Genomic DNA, 22,887 nt, shown 5'->3' with positions numbered 1-22,887 from the left:
AAATCTAATATTTAAAACATAAAATTTCATGTTTATATATCTATGTTTAACGAAAATAACTGTATGATATTAGTAGATTAATTGATAGCGCAGAAATTGGCAAGTATACAGAACGTCTACACTGCTTCAACATGAGAGAAGAGTCTCGCCCTCAGCTATATCAGCCTCGTCCCTATTTATGTCCATATGTTACTGTAGATGTGGAAAAAAGCAGAGCCTCTGCAATCTTTGCTTTCACGCCTTTATTTGTATAACACATGGCTGAATTTTCCAGCGTGACGGTTTGTGAAAGAAATTTTTAACGTCCAAGGAGTGCTCTTCGTCACCAAAACGTGAGTACTACGTTTAACATTGAAGATAAGATATTGATTTGACTTTGACTGAATGATTGATCATATCAGCTTTTATATATATATATATATATATATATATATATATATATATATATATATATATATATATATATATATATATATATATATATATATATATATATATATATATATATATATAGATTAAAGTAGTTTTTTCTGATAACAAAATCATCATGTAATGCATTTCTACAACAAAATATGTTAAGAAAACTAAGCAAACTTGATCAGGATTCAATGGGTGTTAGTTTCTTGTCTTAAGTTGTTCAGTGCGTTGTATATAAGTGATTCAGAGTTCTAAAGTGAATTAATGTATGCCACCTATTTGAAGGAAAAAGGCAAATTAAAACAAAGTGTTTAACCATGATCATTCAATTGTCGGTCAATTTTATTGCGTGGAATTCAATTCATTTTGATCATCGTAAAAAAGTTTTGTTGTATTTTTTTTTATTGATTTCTTTTCTCCAATAAAACTACCCAGTGAACAAAAGTAAAAGTATGTTGTCTTGTTTGGGGAGGTGGAACACCCTGTTCAAATTGTAATACGATTTCTTTTGTTCTAAGCCCCAGGGTTTTTTTGTGTTTTGATTTGTTTTTGGGTTTTTGGGGTTTGTTGTTGTTGTTGTGTGTGTGTTTTTTGTTTTTTCTATTTTTAGAAAAACATGTGAATTTTGCATTCCGTACCAAATGTTGTTTAATTGACCTATGCATCATGTATCTTTTAGATACAATATTACATAATTAAATTGCCAAAGGAATTGATTATCCTGATAACGTATTTAGATTTTAATAAAACAGATGACATACGAGACTTGGAGTCCTAACAGGCGATTTAAGCCGCCTTCATACAGCGACTACCGTCGTTTGCGAGATGACAGACTTGGTGGAAGCATGTACAATGATACTGGATTTAACCGGGTTCCCTCCTTCCGGAATCGAGCCTACAACATTCCTGTACACATCGACATAAATCCGACTATGTCGAACCCTCGGTCGACCGACAATGTTATTCCTGTAAACATCGACAGAAACCCCTCCCGCTCGGCCGACACTTTTATTCCTGTTAACATCGATAGGACTTCAACTGTGTCGAACCCTCGCTCGACCGACTCTTTCATTCCTGTAAACATCGACAGAACTCCTGCAGTGTCGACTCCTCGTTCGACTGAGCCTTTTGTTCCCATAAACATCGAAAGATCGCCAGTTACAGCTGTAAACCATGGCACGGCCCCTTACTACTCCAATCCATCGACTAGACCGCTAGAAAATGGAGGACCTACTTTTTCAAGGGAACCAGCTGTTTCTTGTATTTATCATTTTTACAAAATATAAACGTGGAAAGTTTTACGTGTAGGCAAAATATTATCACTTCACGAAAATCGTTGCTAAATGATATAACCATTGTAAACTAAAGCACAGTGTGTTTTTTTTACAATTACTTCAAATTTATTTATTGAGTCATATTTCTATCAAAACTTAACTTCGTAAAACTATCTACGTTTGAAATATTTAAAACATTAATATTTGTTGGTGATTTATATAATGTTTAATAACAGTCATGTAAGACTTTGTTGGAATAGTCGACAGATTTCCTCGACCTACCTATGACGATGATTATGACGCAGCGGACGATGACGTGTCCTCAAACCGCGCCAGGGTCTCGGCGATAGACATTCTGAGCGAGGAGAATAGCAGGCAGCACCACACCGAGAAATATGACGCGGTGCAGGCTGGTGGCCTCGTGGTCAGGAGAGGACAACCCTTTAACCTTATGCTGCAGTTCGACCGGAAGTTTAGTCTGAAGAAGAACACTCTCAGACTGGTATTCAAAACAGGTACAATAGAATACAGAATCGTTAACGGGTAAATACAGTCTTTGGAACACTCAGAATATCTTTTTAGAAAACCCAACAAGTGCTAAGGAAGGTTTACACAATTCACATATTTTATAAAAAGTGATTCATTTTTGTATCTGCTGTAGGTTCGAATCCCAAACCAGGTAAGGGTACACATATTCAATGCCTGCTGCAGTCGGAGAGGAGAACCACAAGTTCCAGCGAATGGACAGCTGTCCTTAAGAGTCGCCACAAGGAAAATGGCGTCGTTGTTTCAGTGACGCCTCCTGCTGACTGTATTGTCGCAGAATGGCGGCTCACTGTGGAAAATATCGTGTCCAATTCTGTGAAACCTAGAGCTGTGAAGTACACTCTGAGAGAGAGCATATTCATTCTGTTTAATCCTTGGTGCAGAGGTACTATATCATAAGCATTTACAATTTAAATTTTGAATACCTTACATGTTTGTATTTTTCTCAACCGATTCAAATTTCTTTATTTTCTTTATTTCAAACTCCATGGTTGTTGAATTAACAGAGGATGATGTATACTTTCCGGATGTGAGCAAATTGGACGAATACGTGTTAAACGACAGCGGAGTAATCTTCAACGGCGACGCGAAATACGTGGGACAGAAACCGTGGTTTTATGGCCAGGTGAGTTGTATGTACTGATGCTGCCGCATACAAGTGTTCCACTTAAGTTTTGAACAAGCTGGTTGTATTATGTTTACATGTTATCTATAAAAACTATCATTTACAGTATTTAATATTAAAACCATCTTCGCTGGCCAATAGTGTACGATCCACTCCGCTCCTACACGTTGTGGAGGAGAGGAGTGCGTCGTAGGCTCTTGGCTAGCTAAGATGTATTGAAACATAAAACGATTCCTTAGTTTGAAAATTCCGCGTTCAGTTATAAATATTGAATTATAATGTGCACACGATTCTAAAACTGAAACTTTATAGCAGTTTGAGACGGGGATCCTTGAAGCCTCCCTGTTCTGTGTTCAGTTGGGATTTGACTCGAAGTTTGGATACGCCATGTCCAACCCTACCCGAGTGTCAAGAATCATTTCTAAGATCGTAAGCATCGATTTCAATTCTTATCCAATTTAAATCTTGACCACATGATCAAAATTGGAAATTCAAGATACATGTATTTATACTAGTACCGGCATATGACCGATTCTCGAGCAAGTACCAGTTTATTTATCACACTCCAGTTTATTTATCACACTGCAATGAAAAACAATTTAACTCTCAAAATTACAAGGAGGTGGTGGCAATAATCGGTAATGGGCGAGAAATGGTCATTACCAGTACATGTATAAGCTATGACTGATTCAAATACCACAAAACAATGCATTTGAAATATTAGTTTAAACGTTTAAACGTTTTTACCTAACTAAAACTGAATTTTTATTATTTTCCGTGAAGGTAAACTTTAATCAGGACAATGGCGTGCTGGTCGGAAACTGGAGCGGAGACTACAGTGGGGGAAAGAGTCCCTCCTCTTGGAACGGAAGTGTGGCCATACTGCGCCAGTTTGTCTCCTCAAAGAGGCCCGTCAAATGGGGGCAGTGCTTCACATTCGCAGGAATCGTGACAACCAGTAAGAACAATTAGCTATAATAAAGTAAAAGAGATCGCGCTTCTGTTCTTTGAACTGTTCAATCTGATCAATCGATTTGAGAAATGAAATACATGTACGGTAATGGAAACCTATCGATACTAATGTGGATAAAAGTACACTGTAATGAATACATACTTTCATCGGTTTAGAATTTTCAAATTTTACAATATTTTAGTAAAACAATGCATTAAAAAGTTTAAGAAAGGTATAGGTCTAAGTGGGATTTGACTGAACTCATGACTGACAGCTTTGTAGTTAACGCTCAAACCTATTTCGCTACGTTCTAAGTAACAATATCTGGAAAGAAAAAAAAATCAACATCCTTTCATTTTATTTTTATCAGTCCCCACCGGTTTAACCGTTTGGCCGAGCTCTACAAATTCTCTGTCTCTACACGGTTTTTAGTTTGTATCTATACGATTTCAGTTTGCCGAGCTCTAGGGATCCCCTGTCTCTACATGGTGTTAAGTCTGTATCTATACGGTTTCAGTTTGCCGAGCTCTAGGGATCCCCTGTCTCTACACGGTGTTAAGTCTGTATCTATACGGTTTCAATTTGCTGAGCTCTAGGGATCCCCTGTCTCTACACGGTGTTAAGTCTGTATCTATACGGTTTCAGTTTGCCGAGCTCTAGGGATCCCCTGTCTCTACATGGTGTTAAGTCTGTATCTATACGGTTTCAGTTTGCCGAGCTCTAGGGATCCCCTATCTCTACACGGTGTTAAGTCTGTATCTATACGGTTTCAGTTTGCCGAGCTCTAGGGATCCCCTGTCTCTACACGGTGTTAAGTCTGTATCTATACGGTTTCAGTTTGCCGAGCTCTAGGGATCCCCTGTCTCTACACGGTGTTAAGTCTGTATCTTTACGGTTTCAGTTTGCCGAGCTCTAGGGATCCCCTGTCGGACCATCACCAACTTCTCCTCCGCCCACGACACGGACGGAAACATCAAGATCGACATCTATGTGGACGCCAATCGGAGAGAGGTGGTGCCCCCGAGCCAACCCAGGGAAAGCATCTGGTGAGTTGTCAGTCAGGTATCGCATTGCATTACTTAGACAGTACCTGATACCTAGTAATTGATATATTCTGAAACAAGATACAAGTGTGTTTTCCAGTGCAGTAAATAATTTTGCAGATCAAGAACTATTTGGTTTTTTTTTTGATGACGCATTGTTTGCAAAAGAGACAAAAACAAAATCAGTTTATCTGAAGGCATTCCTTTGTAGCGTAGCTAAAACTTTTACAAATTTTGCTTCGAGGATGCACGTGGAGAAAACTGGATAAATTAATGGCGTCAATTCAATTCCATTGTATAAAAACAGTTGGTGTATAATTAACAGGACAAGGTTGTAGTTGACCATGTTTAGTAGTATATGTATATTTATACATGAAGTGATTCATGTTCCCCTGTTGTAGGAATTTCCATTGTTGGAACGAGGTATGGATGGAGAGACGCGATCTTCCGACAGGTTATGGTGGATGGCAAATCATCGACGCCACCCCACAAGAGGAGAGCTCTGGTATATGAAACATTAAAAGTGAATAACGGAAGGAATTGAATTTCCTTCCCAGTGGTTATTGTTATAGCTTATTTTTACAGATTATGATATAATCTACATGTGCTGGTATATATAGAAACTTTCTTATGTTTATATTTAAGCACATTTACATGTACATGTATTTGTAAAACGTAAATGAAAATTAGTACTTGAAGAAACCAAACAATCATTTTTTTCAAAATTTTGAGAAAAAAAAAATATGTAAAAACTTTTATATCAACCTTACCATCATTACAAAGTATTCAACAGCTGTAAAAAAAATGAACTAATCTTTTCTGTCTTAATACATCACACCTACCCTACTACTTTCAGGTTTCAGCCAGTGTGGTCCGGCATCATTGAAGGCCATTAAAGAAGGCAGGTGCGAGCTCCTGTATGATACACCCTTTGTATTTGCGGAAGTAAATGCCGACAAAGTAGTGTGGGCTCGAGGGGAAGGAGGAAAATGGTCCATTGTCAGTCTTGACCCGTCAGCGTGAGTATCGATTTAAAAACCAAGAAAGTATCTATCCCAAACAATTGTTTCGATTTCATGAACTATATACGCCCATTTGATGTTTCAATGGACTTTCAGAATAGGTAAAAAGATCAGCACCAAAGTTCCAGATGGACTTCCGGTGAGAGGCGGAGGAGCAAGAATCCGCGAGGACATTACAGACGAATACAAATTCCCTGATGGTACATCACTGCTAAATAAAACACTTTTAATGCATGTTAAAACGTTTATTTTTAAAGTAAAATTTGCATTTCAGCTTCCTTACGAGAGAGACTGGCTGTGAAGAAAGCAAGTCGTGCTCGAGATGCTGGAGCTCCATACATCAACGAAAAGAGCGTGGCAAGTGCTTTCTTGCCGACTCTAAAAATAAATCAATAAAGTGAATTCAAACGAACGTCAAAGTATAAATGTATAGAAAAAAAGTGTTCAAAAGACTATTAAAGACAGTTCAAATTAGTTTAGCTCTTTTAAAAATACCAGTTAATAGAAAATCCACCTAAAAACCTCAATGACTTACATTTTAATTGATGAAAGTTTTGAATAATTTTTTTTTACCATATTCGCAATCATATGTAAACCTTTTTAATAAAAAAAAATTGATCAAACCGAATGACATTTCATGTTTACCAATGGATTTGATACTCTAGGAAGACGTGCGCTTCCACGGTTTTGTGGACAGGAACTACGTCACTCTGGGCCAGGATTTCGTCGTGAGTTTCTCCTTCACCAACACTGGGGCCGCGACAAGGACCATCAGCGCCAGGATGCTGTGTGAGACCGTGCAGTACACTGGGGTGCGGGACCGAATCGTGAAACAGCAATCCTACCAGCTCCCGGTGTCCCCCAGATCAAGTCAGTTACTTCACACTAATATTGTTCATTACGTCATTTCTTGTTGTCTTATTCAGTTTTCTATTTCAATAAAGATTACTTACATGTACACATACAGAATAAAAGCACGGATATTTGCTCCACAAATTGATGCACAGATAACTGGATTCTTTGTACACCCGAGGAAAAACAAAGGATTGATAATGAGTTATTCTCTCCTTATTTAGTTTTTAATTAATTAAACACGCACATAAAATTTGATAAGGTTGATTGAAAAGATATTCAGCATTTCCTGCCAAGAAATCGCATTTTTTCTTGACAATGTGATTAAGCTTTAACAGCAAATTACACCTTAAAGAGTTGTCTAACTTATCAGAGAGCAAGGGGCCCTTAAACAAAACTTTAACTCTTTACAGACGGTGAAATGTCTATGGAGGTTCCAGCATCCGATTACTTGCACAAAGTCAACGAAAACGCGACCTTTAAAGTCTCTGTGGTAGCAGAGGTATTAGAGACTGGCCAGTTGGTCACATGGGATGATGAATTTCGACTTCTCAAACCGGAAATGGAAATTGAGGTACAAGTTTTGCTTGTCGCAAAAATCATTTTCGTAGCTTTAAACTTTAGTTCTACTGAAAAATGCAAGTTTACAGACTGTGGACCAACAATTCCCCTATTCAATATCTAAAGTTATCAAAATTCCATCACCTTGTTTTAGAAAATTAGAACAGCATACGTTTGTGTGTACAGTAAATTGCAAGCTATCTGCATGCTTGCAGCTGCAGCTCTACAGTCTTTCAACCCCAATTTTCTTGTCAGTAATGCTACACTTCAGCATTTGGTTAACGATTTTTCGCAATTTCTTCTCATTCTCTGGTATTTATAAGCTTTGTATAAATAGCGTGTTTTAGCTTGTTTATTGGTGTGCTGATACTGGAGAAATCTCTATTTCTGGATCCCGCTTCACTGTTGTCTATCAGTTATTATTTGAGGCCACACAGTTTCTAACGGAATTATTGAATGCTTACCTGCACGCTATTGGTTTATTCCACTTAGAGATGTGCTATCTATCATTGTAGGTTCTCTCATCTTCCGTGGAGGTAAACAAGCCATTCCAATGTCGCCTGAGGTTCCAGAATCCATTGAATACTATACTGAGGAACTGCTCTATAAGTGTAGATGGACCGGGTATTGACGGAGAGTTCGACCAAAGGATCAGGTCAGAACTTGCATTATCATTCAAATACAGTGCAACGATTCAATTTAAAAGATATTTTACAGTCGATTTAATCGTTGTTGATTTGTGGAGTTTGATTTAAAAAATAGCACAAAGAACGTTAAAAATTACACAAATGATACAAAGAAACTGCTTAGATATGTATAACAAACTTTATTTACTTACATGTAATTTAAACAAATTAATGTTAATGTTTTTACCTTGGCCATTGTACCTTTACTTTTTCTATTTCATTACATACCATGATTAAAAACTTTGTTTTTAAACATGATTATTACCAATAAAGACAGGCGAAGTTAATTCAATTGCGTCGAAATTTTTAAACATCGATTTTTTAACCATTATTAACACTGTGTCTTGCTACCAGCTCGGACTGAAGAAACACCATTATAATTCTTTGCATATTGCAACACAATTGTACTGCTGTGCGAGGTCTTAAATATATTCTTAAGTTATTTACAATTTCGATTTCTAAAGTGATGTGGCACCCAAAACTGAATGGGTAGCGGAAATGACGATGACCCCCAAAACAGCTGGCCGGAAGCAGATCACAGTGACCTTTAATAGTGACGTCATAGACAACGTCAGTGGATCAGCTGATGTCATGGTGTCGACATCTTCACAGAAGCATGGGCACTTGTTCCATTGTTTTTAGACAGAATATGATGTTAACCATTTATTCTTTTACTCACCACTTTACATATCACTTGGGTTTCTTGTACATGATATTTAGATAAACAAATACAAAAGCAACTATAACACTAAACTTTTTATTGACAATTTGTCCATATCAATAACCTAATTTAAAGCGATGATACAGAAAAAGAACCGAAATAAATATTTGTCGTTTTACCATTATAGAAGAAATTGAAAGCAATGATAACAAAGGGAAATTTGTATATATTTGTGTATTTGTATGTTATTATTATGCATTATCATATTATATTTATCTTATCAAAGATGCGTTTTACATGATTAAAATAACTCCAAACCAAGCTTGTTTTTAAATCACGTAATTACACTATATCATCATTGATAAAGAAAATAACGATGACAATTCTTAACCTCGGTCTATTTCTAGCATTCAATATCGCAAGTTAAGGTTGTTTCCTAATTTTAAAATTTTTAAAATTTATGATTGTCAAAAAATGATTCCATCTGAATGTGCACACTCCTATGGATAACAGTTTAGCCGTGACTGGATTCCGTACGCCTTGCATACACAGTTATTGTATGTCCGTCCTCCGACCACTGCCGGAAACCCGCGTTCCCCCTGTTGTCTACAGTTATCGTTCTTGTCTTTACATACTACAAATTTACAAGATACAACGTTAATTGACATCTTATGACATTACTTGAATTCTGTGAAGACTTTACACTGATATACTTACGAAGTTTTTGTGTTGAGATACGATAGACCCCTTTAGTATAGGCGCATTTCAGACGTAAACACACTTTGTTAGGTTTGTACAAATAATCCCACTCCTCGCCAACTTCTCGGCAATTCCCGTCCAAGTCTCTGCAAGCTAGAAACAGTGTCTTTTCGTTGTAATCTAACTATTTCATATAACATTCTAACAATTTCTTGTTTTATTTTCGATTCAAGTTTGAATAATATAAATTTCTGTCAATGATAAGCCTAATGTTAGATTATAAAGTAGCAAATTATTTTTTTTAAACCAGAAGCAGACTCCTTACCTCCCTTTAGCAGTTTGTAGGCAGGTCGATTTGAGGTCTTGTCCAGAATACAGCCGTAGTTGAGGCACCCACTCCTCATTTCTTTGAAGCCAATCTCTAGACACTTGTTATTCACAGAACAACCTAGTACGACAAAAATTGAAAAATTCAACTAAAAGTTCTATTATAATATCAATACTCTAGCATTGGAACTATTTAAACTACTTACGCAGGAAGCAAGAACCTACAAATGCATCATGTATACTAGTATACTTTTGAAACAAATTGAGTGACTAACAAAACCATATTTATTTCCTTTAAATATCTATTTAATCAAGATATGCAAAGCAATACATAATATTGTTTGTCTTCCTTAGATGTGCTTGTATAAGACTAGTATATATTACAGTACTATCTAAATATCATAGCGCCTTGTTATAGCGATGTTTCTGTTACATGTATAAGTGTGACCTTATCAGTTTGATCAGTGTTAAATGTGTACCATTTTGTTTTTCTAGTACATAAATACTCAAATGTGAATCGTGCCTGATGAGAACTGTACATTTATGAATAAATTGTATCTGGAAGATTTAAGATTAATTAATGGCAATGACTGTTACCTCGTAGTTTTGCTGAGACAGAGCGAGAGTATCCCTTGTTGGACCTGTTGACCACACACTGCCTCTCCAGACAGCCCGAGTCCCACTTCTCTCCTCCCCGGTAACACACCCCGCCCACCTCACACCCTACAATGTATCAATGTCATCTAATAAAGCACAGGTATCAAACACAAATCCCGCCCACCGCACACCCTACAATGTATCAATGTCATCTAATAAAGCACAGGTATCAAACACAAATCCCGCCCACCGCACACCCTACAATGTATCAATGTCATTGACTGAAGCAGATATCAAAACACAACCCTGCCCACTGCACACCGTACAATGAATAAATCATATGTATCAAAACACAAACCCCATCATTGCACATTCTTCGATATATCTCAGTCAATGAATGAAGCAGGTATCAAAACACGAACCCCGCCTACCGTACAGCCTTCAATTACCAATGTCAAAAAGAACTGTGATCTAACTACCGGATGATGGATACAGCGAAGTATTTTTAGAGTATGGAATGGTCGGGGCCATTTAGACTTTATTAATTTCCACAGAAAAAAGGAGAGCTTTAGTATAAAGCAAAAGAATACTAGGTATATGGAAAACCCTTAAATTTTACACTAAAATACATGGTATTTATCTACTAGTATATTGAGTATAGTTTACTGCGCTTTAAGTTTTATAATATTTCAAAATTTCAGGTAGATGTACATGTATATCTGATTCGTTGATCACCCAGCCTCCTTAAGTAAAGCCGATCATATATATCCCATAGAGTAAAAATGTAAGTAGAAAAATTAATGTTTATCAAAGTTGCGGGTGTCATTACCTACGTCTACGATTTTTATCTGGGGTATGACTCGGCCATTTTGGTTTGAAATCCGACACCCATAGGTTACACAATTGCCGGGGTTGGTCCAATTGCCACCATCTTTTCTGCATTCATTTTTGTCAAAGCATCCTGTATGTTATATCAAGGAATTAATATAATACATGTAAAATGATATAGAAGAGAGATATAAAAAAAATCAATTTTGATTATCTTTTTATCATTAAAGTAAGCTTCACGTTGCTTTGAAAATACTTACAAGCCGTAAATTGTTTTGGTTAAAAACCATCGGCGTTTATCAGTAAATGGATCATCGGCTGGCCTTCCATATTATTTTTTAAAAAACCTATTTTCCACTCATTTTCACGATATTATAACAGATTAATGACACAACCTTTGTACCTACCGTTGGCGGTGTTCTTCAGCTCCGCTCTGCCATTGTTGGACACACACCTGATGTTGTTACAGTTCTTTCCCTCGCCCTGACTCCCCACTGCAATACAATTACCGTCCTTGTCTTTGCAGTCTGCAATAAACCCATCATTAAATTATCTCCCAGCCCTCTTTGAAGATCATTTAATTAAAAACCAACGAAGTTTTTCTGATTCCTACTTTAGAGATGACCTCTTTTGGTTATTTTTGTTTGAAAGTCTAATTAGTGTTATCCCTCTCTGTTCAGACCTTGACTGTAGACGGCCATCTCGGAGCGCCTGAACTGTCCCTTCTTGAAGACACGACAGACGTAGTGCGTACAGTCAAACTGTCTGATCTCGGTCTCGTTTATACATCCGTCCTTCCACTTGCAGCCTTATGGATACAAAATCAAGTAAGCCACGTTTTAGTATCATGTTTAATTTACACAATTTTATTGGTTAAAATTAGATCACATGACACTCGGTAAACCTCCCATTAACATTGCATGCAATTCTGTATCTCGCGAAAAAAAGGAAGACATGATACAAACGAACAGGATTAATTTTAAGAGAGTTACTATATGTTCACTATGAATAGCCAAAACAACATGTTTACTGTCGTATTTCCATTTAAAGGCTAATTAGCTGTTAAATGATGACAACCATTTTTCTCCACAATCTCATCTGCATTGGAATAGGCAGTACTGACCGCTAAAATATTTACATTTAATTTTTGTACCGAGAGAAACCGTGGATGGCAAATCATCGACGCCACCCCACAAGAGGAGAGCTCTGGTATATGAAACATTAAAAGTGAATAACGGAAGGAATTGAATTTCCTTCCCAGTGGTTATTGTTATAGCTTATTTTTACAGATTATGATATAATCTACATGTGCTGGTATATATAGAAACTTTCTTATGTTTATATTTAAGCACATTTACATGTACATGTATTTGTAAAACGTAAATGAAAATTAGTACTTGAAGAAACCAAACAATCATTTTTTTCAAAATTTTGAGAAAAAAAAAATATGTAAAAACTTTTATATCAACCTTACCATCATTACAAAGTATTCAACAGCTGTAAAAAAAATGAACTAATCTTTTCTGTCTTAATACATCACACCTACCCTACTACTTTCAGGTTTCAGCCAGTGTGGTCCGGCATCATTGAAGGCCATTAAAGAAGGCAGGTGCGAGCTCCTGTATGATACACCCTTTGTATTTGCGGAAGTAAATGCCGACAAAGTAGTGTGGGCTCGAGGGGAAGGAGGAAAATGGTCCATTGTCAGTCTTGACCCGTCAGCGTGAGTATCGATTTAAAAACCAAGAAAGTATCTATCCCAAACAATTGTTTCGATTTCATGAACTATATACGCCCATTTGATGTTTCAATGGACTTTCAGAATAGGTAAAAAGATCAGCACCAAAGTTCCAGATGGACTTCCGGTGAGAGGCGGAGGAGCAAGAATCCGCGAGGACATTACAGACGAATACAAATTCCCTGATGGTACATCACTGCTAAATAAAACACTTTTAATGCATATTAAAACGTTTATTTTTAAAGTAAAATTTGCATTTCAGCTTCCTTACGAGAGAGACTGGCTGTGAAGAAAGCAAGTCGTGCTCGAGATGCTGGAGCTCCATACATCAACGAAAAGAGCGTGGCAAGTGCTTTCTTGCCGACTCTAAAAATAAATCAATAAAGTGAATTCAAACGAACGTCAAAGTATAAATGTATAGAAAAAAAGTGTTCAAAAGACTATTAAAGACAGTTCAAATTAGTTTAGCTCTTTTAAAAATACCAGTTAATAGAAAATCCACCTAAAAACCTCAATGACTTACATTTTAATTGATGAAAGTTTTGAATAATTTTTTTTTACCATATTCGCAATCATATGTAAACCTTTTTAATAAAAAAAAATTGATCAAACCGAATGACATTTCATGTTTACCAATGGATTTGATACTCTAGGAAGACGTGCGCTTCCACGGTTTTGTGGACAGGAACTACGTCACTCTGGGCCAGGATTTCGTCGTGAGTTTCTCCTTCACCAACACTGGGGCCGCGACAAGGACCATCAGCGCCAGGATGCTGTGTGAGACCGTGCAGTACACTGGGGTGCGGGACCGAATCGTGAAACAGCAATCCTACCAGCTCCCGGTGTCCCCCAGATCAAGTCAGTTACTTCACACTAATATTGTTCATTACGTCATTTCTTGTTGTCTTATTCAGTTTTCTATTTCAATAAAGATTACTTACATGTACACATACAGAATAAAAGCACGGATATTTGCTCCACAAATTGATGCACAGATAACTGGATTCTTTGTACACCCGAGGAAAAACAAAGGATTGATAATGAGTTATTCTCTCCTTATTTAGTTTTTAATTAATTAAACACGCACATAAAATTTGATAAGGTTGATTGAAAAGATATTCAGCATTTCCTGCCAAGAAATCGCATTTTTTCTTGACAATGTGATTAAGCTTTAACAGCAAATTACACCTTAAAGAGTTGTCTAACTTATCAGAGAGCAAGGGGCCCTTAAACAAAACTTTAACTCTTTACAGACGGTGAAATGTCTATGGAGGTTCCAGCATCCGATTACTTGCACAAAGTCAACGAAAACGCGACCTTTAAAGTCTCTGTGGTAGCAGAGGTATTAGAGACTGGCCAGTTGGTCACATGGGATGATGAATTTCGACTTCTCAAACCGGAAATGGAAATTGAGGTACAAGTTTTGCTTGTCGCAAAAATCATTTTCGTAGCTTTAAACTTTAGTTCTACTGAAAAATGCAAGTTTACAGACTGTGGACCAACAATTCCCCTATTCAATATCTAAAGTTATCAAAATTCCATCACCTTGTTTTAGAAAATTAGAACAGCATACGTTTGTGTGTACAGTAAATTGCAAGCTATCTGCATGCTTGCAGCTGCAGCTCTACAGTCTTTCAACCCCAATTTTCTTGTCAGTAATGCTACACTTCAGCATTTGGTTAACGATTTTTCGCAATTTCTTCTCATTCTCTGGTATTTATAAGCTTTGTATAAATAGCGTGTTTTAGCTTGTTTATTGGTGTGCTGATACTGGAGAAATCTCTATTTCTGGATCCCGCTTCACTGTTGTCTATCAGTTATTATTTGAGGCCACACAGTTTCTAACGGAATTATTGAATGCTTACCTGCACGCTATTGGTTTATTCCACTTAGAGATGTGCTATCTATCATTGTAGGTTCTCTCATCTTCCGTGGAGGTAAACAAGCCATTCCAATGTCGCCTGAGGTTCCAGAATCCATTGAATACTATACTGAGGAACTGCTCTATAAGTGTAGATGGACCGGGTATTGACGGAGAGTTCGACCAAAGGATCAGGTCAGAACTTGCATTATCATTCAAATACAGTGCAACGATTCAATTTAAAAGATATTTTACAGTCGATTTAATCGTTGTTGATTTGTGGAGTTTGATTTAAAAAATAGCACAAAGAACGTTAAAAATTACACAAATGATACAAAGAAACTGCTTAGATATGTATAACAAACTTTATTTACTTACATGTAATTTAAACAAATTAATGTTAATGTTTTTACCTTGGCCATTGTACCTTTACTTTTTCTATTTCATTACATACCATGATTAAAAACTTTGTTTTTAAACATGATTATTACCAATAAAGACAGGCGAAGTTAATTCAATTGCGTCGAAATTTTTAAACATCGATTTTTTAACCATTATTAACACTGTGTCTTGCTACCAGCTCGGACTGAAGAAACACTATTATAATTCTTTGCATATTGCAACACAATTGTACTGCTGTGCGAGGTCTTAAATATATTCTTAAGTTATTTACAATTTCGATTTCTAAAGTGATGTGGCACCCAAAACTGAATGGGTAGCGGAAATGACGATGACCCCCAAAACAGCTGGCCGGAAGCAGATCACAGTGACCTTTAATAGTGACGTCATAGACAACGTCAGTGGATCAGCTGATGTCATGGTGTCGACATCTTCACAGAAGCATGGGCACTTGTTCCATTGTTTTTAGACAGAATATGATGTTAACCATTTATTCTTTTACTCACCACTTTACATATCACTTGGGTTTCTTGTACATGATATTTAGATAAACAAATACAAAAGCAACTATAACACTAAACTTTTTATTGACAATTTGTCCATATCAATAACCTAATTTAAAGCGATGATACAGAAAAAGAACCGAAATAAATATTTGTCGTTTTACCATTATAGAAGAAATTGAAAGCAATGATAACAAAGGGAAATTTGTATATATTTGTGTATTTGTATGTTATTATTATGCATTATCATATTATATTTATCTTATCAAAGATGCGTTTTACATGATTAAAATAACTCCAAACCAAGCTTGTTTTTAAATCACGTAATTACACTATATCATCATTGATAAAGAAAATAACGATGACAATTCTTAACCTCGGTCTATTTCTAGCATTCAATATCGCAAGTTAAGGTTGTTTCCTAATTTTAAAATTTTTAAAATTTATGATTGTCAAAAAATGATTCCATCTGAATGTGCACACTCCTATGGATAACAGTTTAGCCGTGACTGGATTCCGTACGCCTTGCATACACAGTTATTGTATGTCCGTCCTCCGACCACTGCCGAAAACCCGCGTTCCCCCTGTTGTCTACAGTTATCGTTCTTGTCTTTACATACTACAAATTTACAAGATACAACGTTAATTGACATCTTATGACATTACTTGAATTCTGTGAAGACTTTACACTGATATACTTACGAAGTTTTTGTGTTGAGATACGATAGACCCCTTTAGTATAGGCGCATTTCAGACGTAAACACACTTTGTTAGGTTTGTACAAATAATCCCACTCCTCGCCAACTTCTCGGCAATTCCCGTCCAAGTCTCTGCAAGCTAGAAACAGTGTCTTTTCGTTGTAATCTAACTATTTCATATAACATTCTAACAATTTCTTGTTTTATTTTCGATTCAAGTTTGAATAATATAAATTTCTGTCAATGATAAGCCTAATGTTAGATTATAAAGTAGCAAATTATTTTTTTTAAACCAGAAGCAGACTCCTTACCTCCCTTTAGCAGTTTGTAGGCAGGTCGATTTGAGGTCTTGTCCAGAATACAGCCGTAGTTGAGGCACCCACTCCTCATTTCTTTGAAGCCAATCTCTAGACACTTGTTATTCACAGAACAACCTAGTACGACAAAAATTGAAAAATTCAACTAAAAGTTCTATTATAATATCAATACTCTAGCATTGGAACTATTTAAACTACTTACGCAGGAAGCAAGAACCTACAAATGCATCATGTATACTAGTATACTTTTGAAACAAATTGAGTGACTAACAAAACCATATTTATTTCCTTTAAATATCTATTTAATCAAGATATGCAAAGCAATACATAATATTGTTTGTCTTCCTTAGATGTGCTTGTATAAGACTAGTATATATTACAGTACTATCTAAATATCATAGCGCCTTGTTATAGCGATGTTTCTGTTACATGTATAAGTGTGACCTTATCAGTTTGATCAGTGTTAAATGTGTACCATTTTGTTTTTCTAGTACATAAATACTCAAATGTGAATCGTGCCTGATGAGAACTGTACATTTATGAATAAATTGTATCTGGAAGATTTAAGATTAATTAATGGCAATGACTGTTACCTCGTAGTTTTGCTGAGACAGAGCGAGAGTATCCCTTGTTGGACCTGTTGACCACACACTGCCTCTCCAGACAGCCCGAGTCCCACTTCTCTCCTCCCCGGTAACACACCCCGCCCACCGCACACCCTACAATGTATCAATGTCATCTAATAAAGCACAGGTATCAAACACAAATCCCGCCCACCGCACACCCTACAATGTATCAATGTCATCTAATAAAGCACAGGTATCAAACACAAATCGCGCCCACCGCACACCCTACAATGTATCAATGTCATTGACTGAAGCAGATATCAAAACACAACCCTGCCCACTGCACACCGTACAATGAATAAATCATATGTATCAAAACACAAACCCCATCATTGCACATTCTTCGATATATCTCAGTCAATGAATGAAGCAGGTATCAAAACACGAACCCCGCCTACCGTACAGCCTTCAATTACCAATGTCAAAAAGAACTGTGATCTAACTACCGGATGATGGATACAGCGAAGTATTTTTAGAGTATGGAATGGTCGGGGCCATTTAGACTTTATTAATTTCCACAGAAAAAAGGAGAGCTTTAGTATAAAGCAAAAGAATACTAGGTATATGGAAAACCCTTAAATTTTACACTAAAATACATGGTATTTATCTACTAGTATATTGAGTATAGTTTACTGCGCTTTAAGTTTTATAATATTTCAAAATTTCAGGTAGATGTACATGTATATCTGATTCGTTGATCACCCAGCCTCCTTAAGTAAAGCCGATCATATATATCCCATAGAGTAAAAATGTAAGTAGAAAAATTAATGTTTATCAAAGTTGCGGGTGTCATTACCTACGTCTACGATTTTTATCTGGGGTATGACTCGGCCATTTTGGTTTGAAATCCGACACCCATAGGTTACACAATTGCCGGGGTTGGTCCAATTGCCACCATCTTTTCTGCATTCATTTTTGTCAAAGCATCCTGTATGTTATATCAAGGAATTAATATAATACATGTAAAATGATATAGAAGAGAGATATAAAAAAAATCAATTTTGATTATCTTTTTATCATTAAAGTAAGCTTCACGTTGCTTTGAAAATACTTACAAGCCGTAAATTGTTTTGGTTAAAAACCATCGGCGTTTATCAGTAAATGGATCATCGGCTGGCCTTCCATATTATTTTTTAAAAAACCTATTTTCCACTCATTTTCACGATATTATAACAGATTAATGACACAACCTTTGTACCTACCGTTGGCGGTGTTCTTCAGCTCCGCTCTGCCATTGTTGGACACACACCTGATGTTGTTACAGTTCTTTCCCTCGCCCTGACTCCCCACTGCAATACAATTACCGTCCTTGTCTTTGCAGTCTGCAATAAACCCATCATTAAATTATCTCCCAGCCCTCTTTGAAGATCATTTAATTAAAAACCAACGAAGTTTTTCTGATTCCTACTTTAGAGATGACCTCTTTTGGTTATTTTTGTTTGAAAGTCTAATTAGTGTTATCCCTCTCTGTTCAGACCTTGACTGTAGACGGCCATCTCGGAGCGCCTGAACTGTCCCTTCTTGAAGACACGACAGACGTAGTGCGTACAGTCAAACTGTCTGATCTCGGTCTCGTTTATACATCCGTCCTTCCACTTGCAGCCTTATGGATACAAAATCAAGTAAGCCACGTTTTAGTATCATGTTTAATTTACACAATTTTATTGGTTAAAATTAGATCACATGACACTCGGTAAACCTCCCATTAACATTGCATGCAATTCTGTATCTCGCGAAAAAAAGGAAGACATGATACAAACGAACAGGATTAATTTTAAGAGAGTTACTATATGTTCACTATGAATAGCCAAAACAACATGTTTACTGTCGTATTTCCATTTAAAGGCTAATTAGCTGTTAAATGATGACAACCATTTTTCTCCACAATCTCATCTGCATTGGAATAAGCAGTACTGACCGCTAAAATATTTACATTTAATTTTTGTACCGAGAGAAACCGTGGATGGCAAATCATCGACGCCACCCCACAAGAGGAGAGCTCTGGTATATGAAACATTAAAAGTGAATAACGGAAGGAATTGAATTTCCTTCCCAGTGGTTATTGTTATAGCTTATTTTTACAGATTATGATATAATCTACATGTGCTGGTATATATAGAAACTTTCTTATGTTTATATTTAAGCACATTTACATGTACATGTATTTGTAAAACGTAAATGAAAATTAGTACTTGAAGAAACCAAACAATCATTTTTTTCAAAATTTTGAGAAAAAAAAAATATGTAAAAACTTTTATATCAACCTTACCATCATTACAAAGTATTCAACAGCTGTAAAAAAAATGAACTAATCTTTTCTGTCTTAATACATCACACCTACCCTACTACTTTCAGGTTTCAGCCAGTGTGGTCCGGCATCATTGAAGGCCATTAAAGAAGGCAGGTGCGAGCTCCTGTATGATACACCCTTTGTATTTGCGGAAGTAAATGCCGACAAAGTAGTGTGGGCTCGAGGGGAAGGAGGAAAATGGTCCATTGTCAGTCTTGACCCGTCAGCGTGAGTATCGATTTAAAAACCAAGAAAGTATCTATCCCAAACAATTGTTTCGATTTCATGAACTATATACGCCCATTTGATGTTTCAATGGACTTTCAGAATAGGTAAAAAGATCAGCACCAAAGTTCCAGATGGACTTCCGGTGAGAGGCGGAGGAGCAAGAATCCGCGAGGACATTACAGACGAATACAAATTCCCTGATGGTACATCACTGCTAAATAAAACACTTTTAATGCATGTTAAAACGTTTATTTTTAAAGTAAAATTTGCATTTCAGCTTCCTTACGAGAGAGACTGGCTGTGAAGAAAGCAAGTCGTGCTCGAGATGCTGGAGCTCCATACATCAACGAAAAGAGCGTGGCAAGTGCTTTCTTGCCGACTCTAAAAATAAATCAATAAAGTGAATTCAAACGAACGTCAAAGTATAAATGTATAGAAAAAAAGTGTTCAAAAGACTATTAAAGACAGTTCAAATTAGTTTAGCTCTTTTAAAAATACCAGTTAATAGAAAATCCACCTAAAAACCTCAATGACTTACATTTTAATTGATGAAAGTTTTGAATAATTTTTTTTTACCATATTCGCAATCATATGTAAACCTTTTTAATAAAAAAAAATTGATCAAACCGAATGACATTTCATGTTTACCAATGGATTTGATACTCTAGGAAGACGTGCGCTTCCACGGTTTTGTGGACAGGAACTACGTCACTCTGGGCCAGGATTTCGTCGTGAGTTTCTCCTTCACCAACACTGGGGCCGCGACAAGGACCATCAGCGCCAGGATGCTGTGTGAGACCGTGCAGTACACTGGGGTGCGGGACCGAATCGTGAAACAGCAATCCTACCAGCTCCCGGTGTCCCCCAGATCAAGTCAGTTACTTCACACTAATATTGTTCATTACGTCATTTCTTGTTGTCTTATTCAGTTTTCTATTTCAATAAAGATTACTTACATGTACACATACAGAATAAAAGCACGGATATTTGCTCCACAAATTGATGCACAGATAACTGGATTCTTTGTACACCCGAGGAAAAACAAAGGATTGATAATGAGTTATTCTCTCCTTATTTAGTTTTTAATTAATTAAACACGCACATAAAATTTGATAAGGTTGATTGAAAAGATATTCAGCATTTCCTGCCAAGAAATCGCATTTTTTCTTGACAATGTGATTAAGCTTTAACAGCAAATTACACCTTAAAGAGTTGTCTAACTTATCAGAGAGCAAGGGGCCCTTAAACAAAACTTTAACTCTTTACAGACGGTGAAATGTCTATGGAGGTTCCAGCATCCGATTACTTGCACAAAGTCAACGAAAACGCGACCTTTAAAGTCTCTGTGGTAGCAGAGGTATTAGAGACTGGCCAGTTGGTCACATGGGATGATGAATTTCGACTTCTCAAACCGGAAATGGAAATTGAGGTACAAGTTTTGCTTGTCGCAAAAATCATTTTCGTAGCTTTAAACTTTAGTTCTACTGAAAAATGCAAGTTTACAGACTGTGGACCAACAATTCCCCTATTCAATATCTAAAGTTATCAAAATTCCATCACCTTGTTTTAGAAAATTAGAACAGCATACGTTTGTGTGTACAGTAAATTGCAAGCTATCTGCATGCTTGCAGCTGCAGCTCTACAGTCTTTCAACCCCAATTTTCTTGTCAGTAATGCTACACTTCAGCATTTGGTTAACGATTTTTCGCAATTTCTTCTCATTCTCTGGTATTTATAAGCTTTGTATAAATAGCGTGTTTTAGCTTGTTTATTGGTGTGCTGATACTGGAGAAATCTCTATTTCTGGATCCCGCTTCACTGTTGTCTATCAGTTATTATTTGAGGCCACACAGTTTCTAACGGAATTATTGAATGCTTACCTGCACGCTATTGGTTTATTCCACTTAGAGATGTGCTATCTATCATTGTAGGTTCTCTCATCTTCCGTGGAGGTAAACAAGCCATTCCAATGTCGCCTGAGGTTCCAGAATCCATTGAATACTATACTGAGGAACTGCTCTATAAGTGTAGATGGACCGGGTATTGACGGAGAGTTCGACCAAAGGATCAGGTCAGAACTTGCATTATCATTCAAATACAGTGCAACGATTCAATTTAAAAGATATTTTACAGTCGATTTAATCGTTGTTGATTTGTGGAGTTTGATTTAAAAAATAGCACAAAGAACGTTAAAAATTACACAAATGATACAAAGAAACTGCTTAGATATGTATAACAAACTTTATTTACTTACATGTAATTTAAACAAATTAATGTTAATGTTTTTACCTTGGCCATTGTACCTTTACTTTTTCTATTTCATTACATACCATGATTAAAAACTTTGTTTTTAAACATGATTATTACCAATAAAGACAGGCGAAGTTAATTCAATTGCGTCGAAATTTTTAAACATCGATTTTTTAACCATTATTAACACTGTGTCTTGCTACCAGCTCGGACTGAAGAAACACCATTATAATTCTTTGCATATTGCAACACAATTGTACTGCTGTGCGAGGTCTTAAATATATTCTTAAGTTATTTACAATTTCGATTTCTAAAGTGATGTGGCACCCAAAACTGAATGGGTAGCGGAAATGACGATGACCCCCAAAACAGCTGGCCGGAAGCAGATCACAGTGACCTTTAATAGTGACGTCATAGACAACGTCAGTGGATCAGCTGATGTCATGGTGTCGACATCTTCACAGAAGCATGGGCACTTGTTCCATTGTTTTTAGACAGAATATGATGTTAACCATTTATTCTTTTACTCACCACTTTACATATCACTTGGGTTTCTTGTACATGATATTTAGATAAACAAATACAAAAGCAACTATAACACTAAACTTTTTATTGACAATTTGTCCATATCAATAACCTAATTTAAAGCGATGATACAGAAAAAGAACCGAAATAAATATTTGTCGTTTTACCATTATAGAAGAAATTGAAAGCAATGATAACAAAGGGAAATTTGTATATATTTGTGTATTTGTATGTTATTATTATGCATTATCATATTATATTTATCTTATCAAAGATGCGTTTTACATGATTAAAATAACTCCAAACCAAGCTTGTTTTTAAATCACGTAATTACACTATATCATCATTGATAAAGAAAATAA

At 36.3% G+C, this 22,887-nt stretch overlaps 5 protein-coding genes across 5 annotated transcripts; 3 read left to right on the top strand and 2 right to left on the bottom strand.

Annotated features, from left to right (window-relative positions):
- Positions 1 to 203: 203 nt before the first annotated feature.
- On the top strand, positions 204 to 8,959 carry LOC128190145 (hemocyte protein-glutamine gamma-glutamyltransferase-like). Its single transcript, XM_052862062.1, has 16 exons — positions 204 to 332; positions 1,170 to 1,677; positions 1,952 to 2,206; positions 2,353 to 2,622; positions 2,744 to 2,862; positions 3,178 to 3,291; positions 3,646 to 3,820; positions 4,716 to 4,860; positions 5,259 to 5,362; positions 5,714 to 5,876; positions 5,976 to 6,079; positions 6,154 to 6,236; positions 6,545 to 6,749; positions 7,145 to 7,305; positions 7,808 to 7,947; positions 8,443 to 8,959. Exons 2-16 carry the CDS (start codon positions 1,170 to 1,172, stop codon positions 8,618 to 8,620), a joined length of 2,724 nt encoding a protein of 907 aa, XP_052718022.1. The 5' UTR covers positions 204 to 332; the 3' UTR covers positions 8,621 to 8,959.
- A 57-nt stretch (positions 8,960 to 9,016) lies between these two features.
- LOC128187613 (uncharacterized) lies at positions 9,017 to 11,918 on the bottom strand. Its single transcript, XM_052858024.1, has 8 exons — positions 11,773 to 11,918; positions 11,498 to 11,617; positions 11,092 to 11,223; positions 10,500 to 10,520; positions 10,263 to 10,388; positions 9,664 to 9,786; positions 9,357 to 9,491; positions 9,017 to 9,273 (listed from the first exon to the last, which is right to left on the bottom strand). Exons 1-8 carry the CDS (start codon positions 11,789 to 11,791, stop codon positions 9,140 to 9,142), a joined length of 810 nt encoding a protein of 269 aa, XP_052713984.1. The 5' UTR covers positions 11,792 to 11,918; the 3' UTR covers positions 9,017 to 9,139.
- A 60-nt stretch (positions 11,919 to 11,978) lies between these two features.
- On the top strand, positions 11,979 to 15,896 carry LOC128187612 (hemocyte protein-glutamine gamma-glutamyltransferase-like). The gene is made up of 8 exons (XM_052858022.1): positions 11,979 to 11,988; positions 12,651 to 12,813; positions 12,913 to 13,016; positions 13,091 to 13,170; positions 13,482 to 13,686; positions 14,082 to 14,242; positions 14,745 to 14,884; positions 15,380 to 15,896. Exons 1-8 carry the CDS (start codon positions 11,979 to 11,981, stop codon positions 15,555 to 15,557), a joined length of 1,041 nt encoding a protein of 346 aa, XP_052713982.1. The 3' UTR covers positions 15,558 to 15,896.
- A 57-nt stretch (positions 15,897 to 15,953) lies between these two features.
- Positions 15,954 to 18,854, bottom strand: LOC128190144 (uncharacterized). Its single transcript, XM_052862061.1, has 7 exons — positions 18,710 to 18,854; positions 18,435 to 18,554; positions 18,029 to 18,160; positions 17,200 to 17,325; positions 16,601 to 16,723; positions 16,294 to 16,428; positions 15,954 to 16,210 (listed from the first exon to the last, which is right to left on the bottom strand). Exons 1-7 carry the CDS (start codon positions 18,726 to 18,728, stop codon positions 16,077 to 16,079), a joined length of 789 nt encoding a protein of 262 aa, XP_052718021.1. The 5' UTR covers positions 18,729 to 18,854; the 3' UTR covers positions 15,954 to 16,076.
- A 61-nt stretch (positions 18,855 to 18,915) lies between these two features.
- Positions 18,916 to 22,833, top strand: LOC128187611 (hemocyte protein-glutamine gamma-glutamyltransferase-like). Its single transcript, XM_052858021.1, has 8 exons — positions 18,916 to 18,925; positions 19,588 to 19,750; positions 19,850 to 19,953; positions 20,028 to 20,107; positions 20,419 to 20,623; positions 21,019 to 21,179; positions 21,682 to 21,821; positions 22,317 to 22,833. Exons 1-8 carry the CDS (start codon positions 18,916 to 18,918, stop codon positions 22,492 to 22,494), a joined length of 1,041 nt encoding a protein of 346 aa, XP_052713981.1. The 3' UTR covers positions 22,495 to 22,833.
- Positions 22,834 to 22,887: the final 54 nt, after the last annotated feature.

This window comes from Crassostrea angulata, chromosome 6, assembly GCF_025612915.1.
Source record: "Crassostrea angulata isolate pt1a10 chromosome 6, ASM2561291v2, whole genome shotgun sequence".
NCBI classification, from domain to species: Eukaryota; Metazoa; Mollusca; class Bivalvia; order Ostreida; family Ostreidae; genus Magallana; species Magallana angulata.
This window is presented reverse-complemented; position numbering and strand designations above follow the sequence as displayed.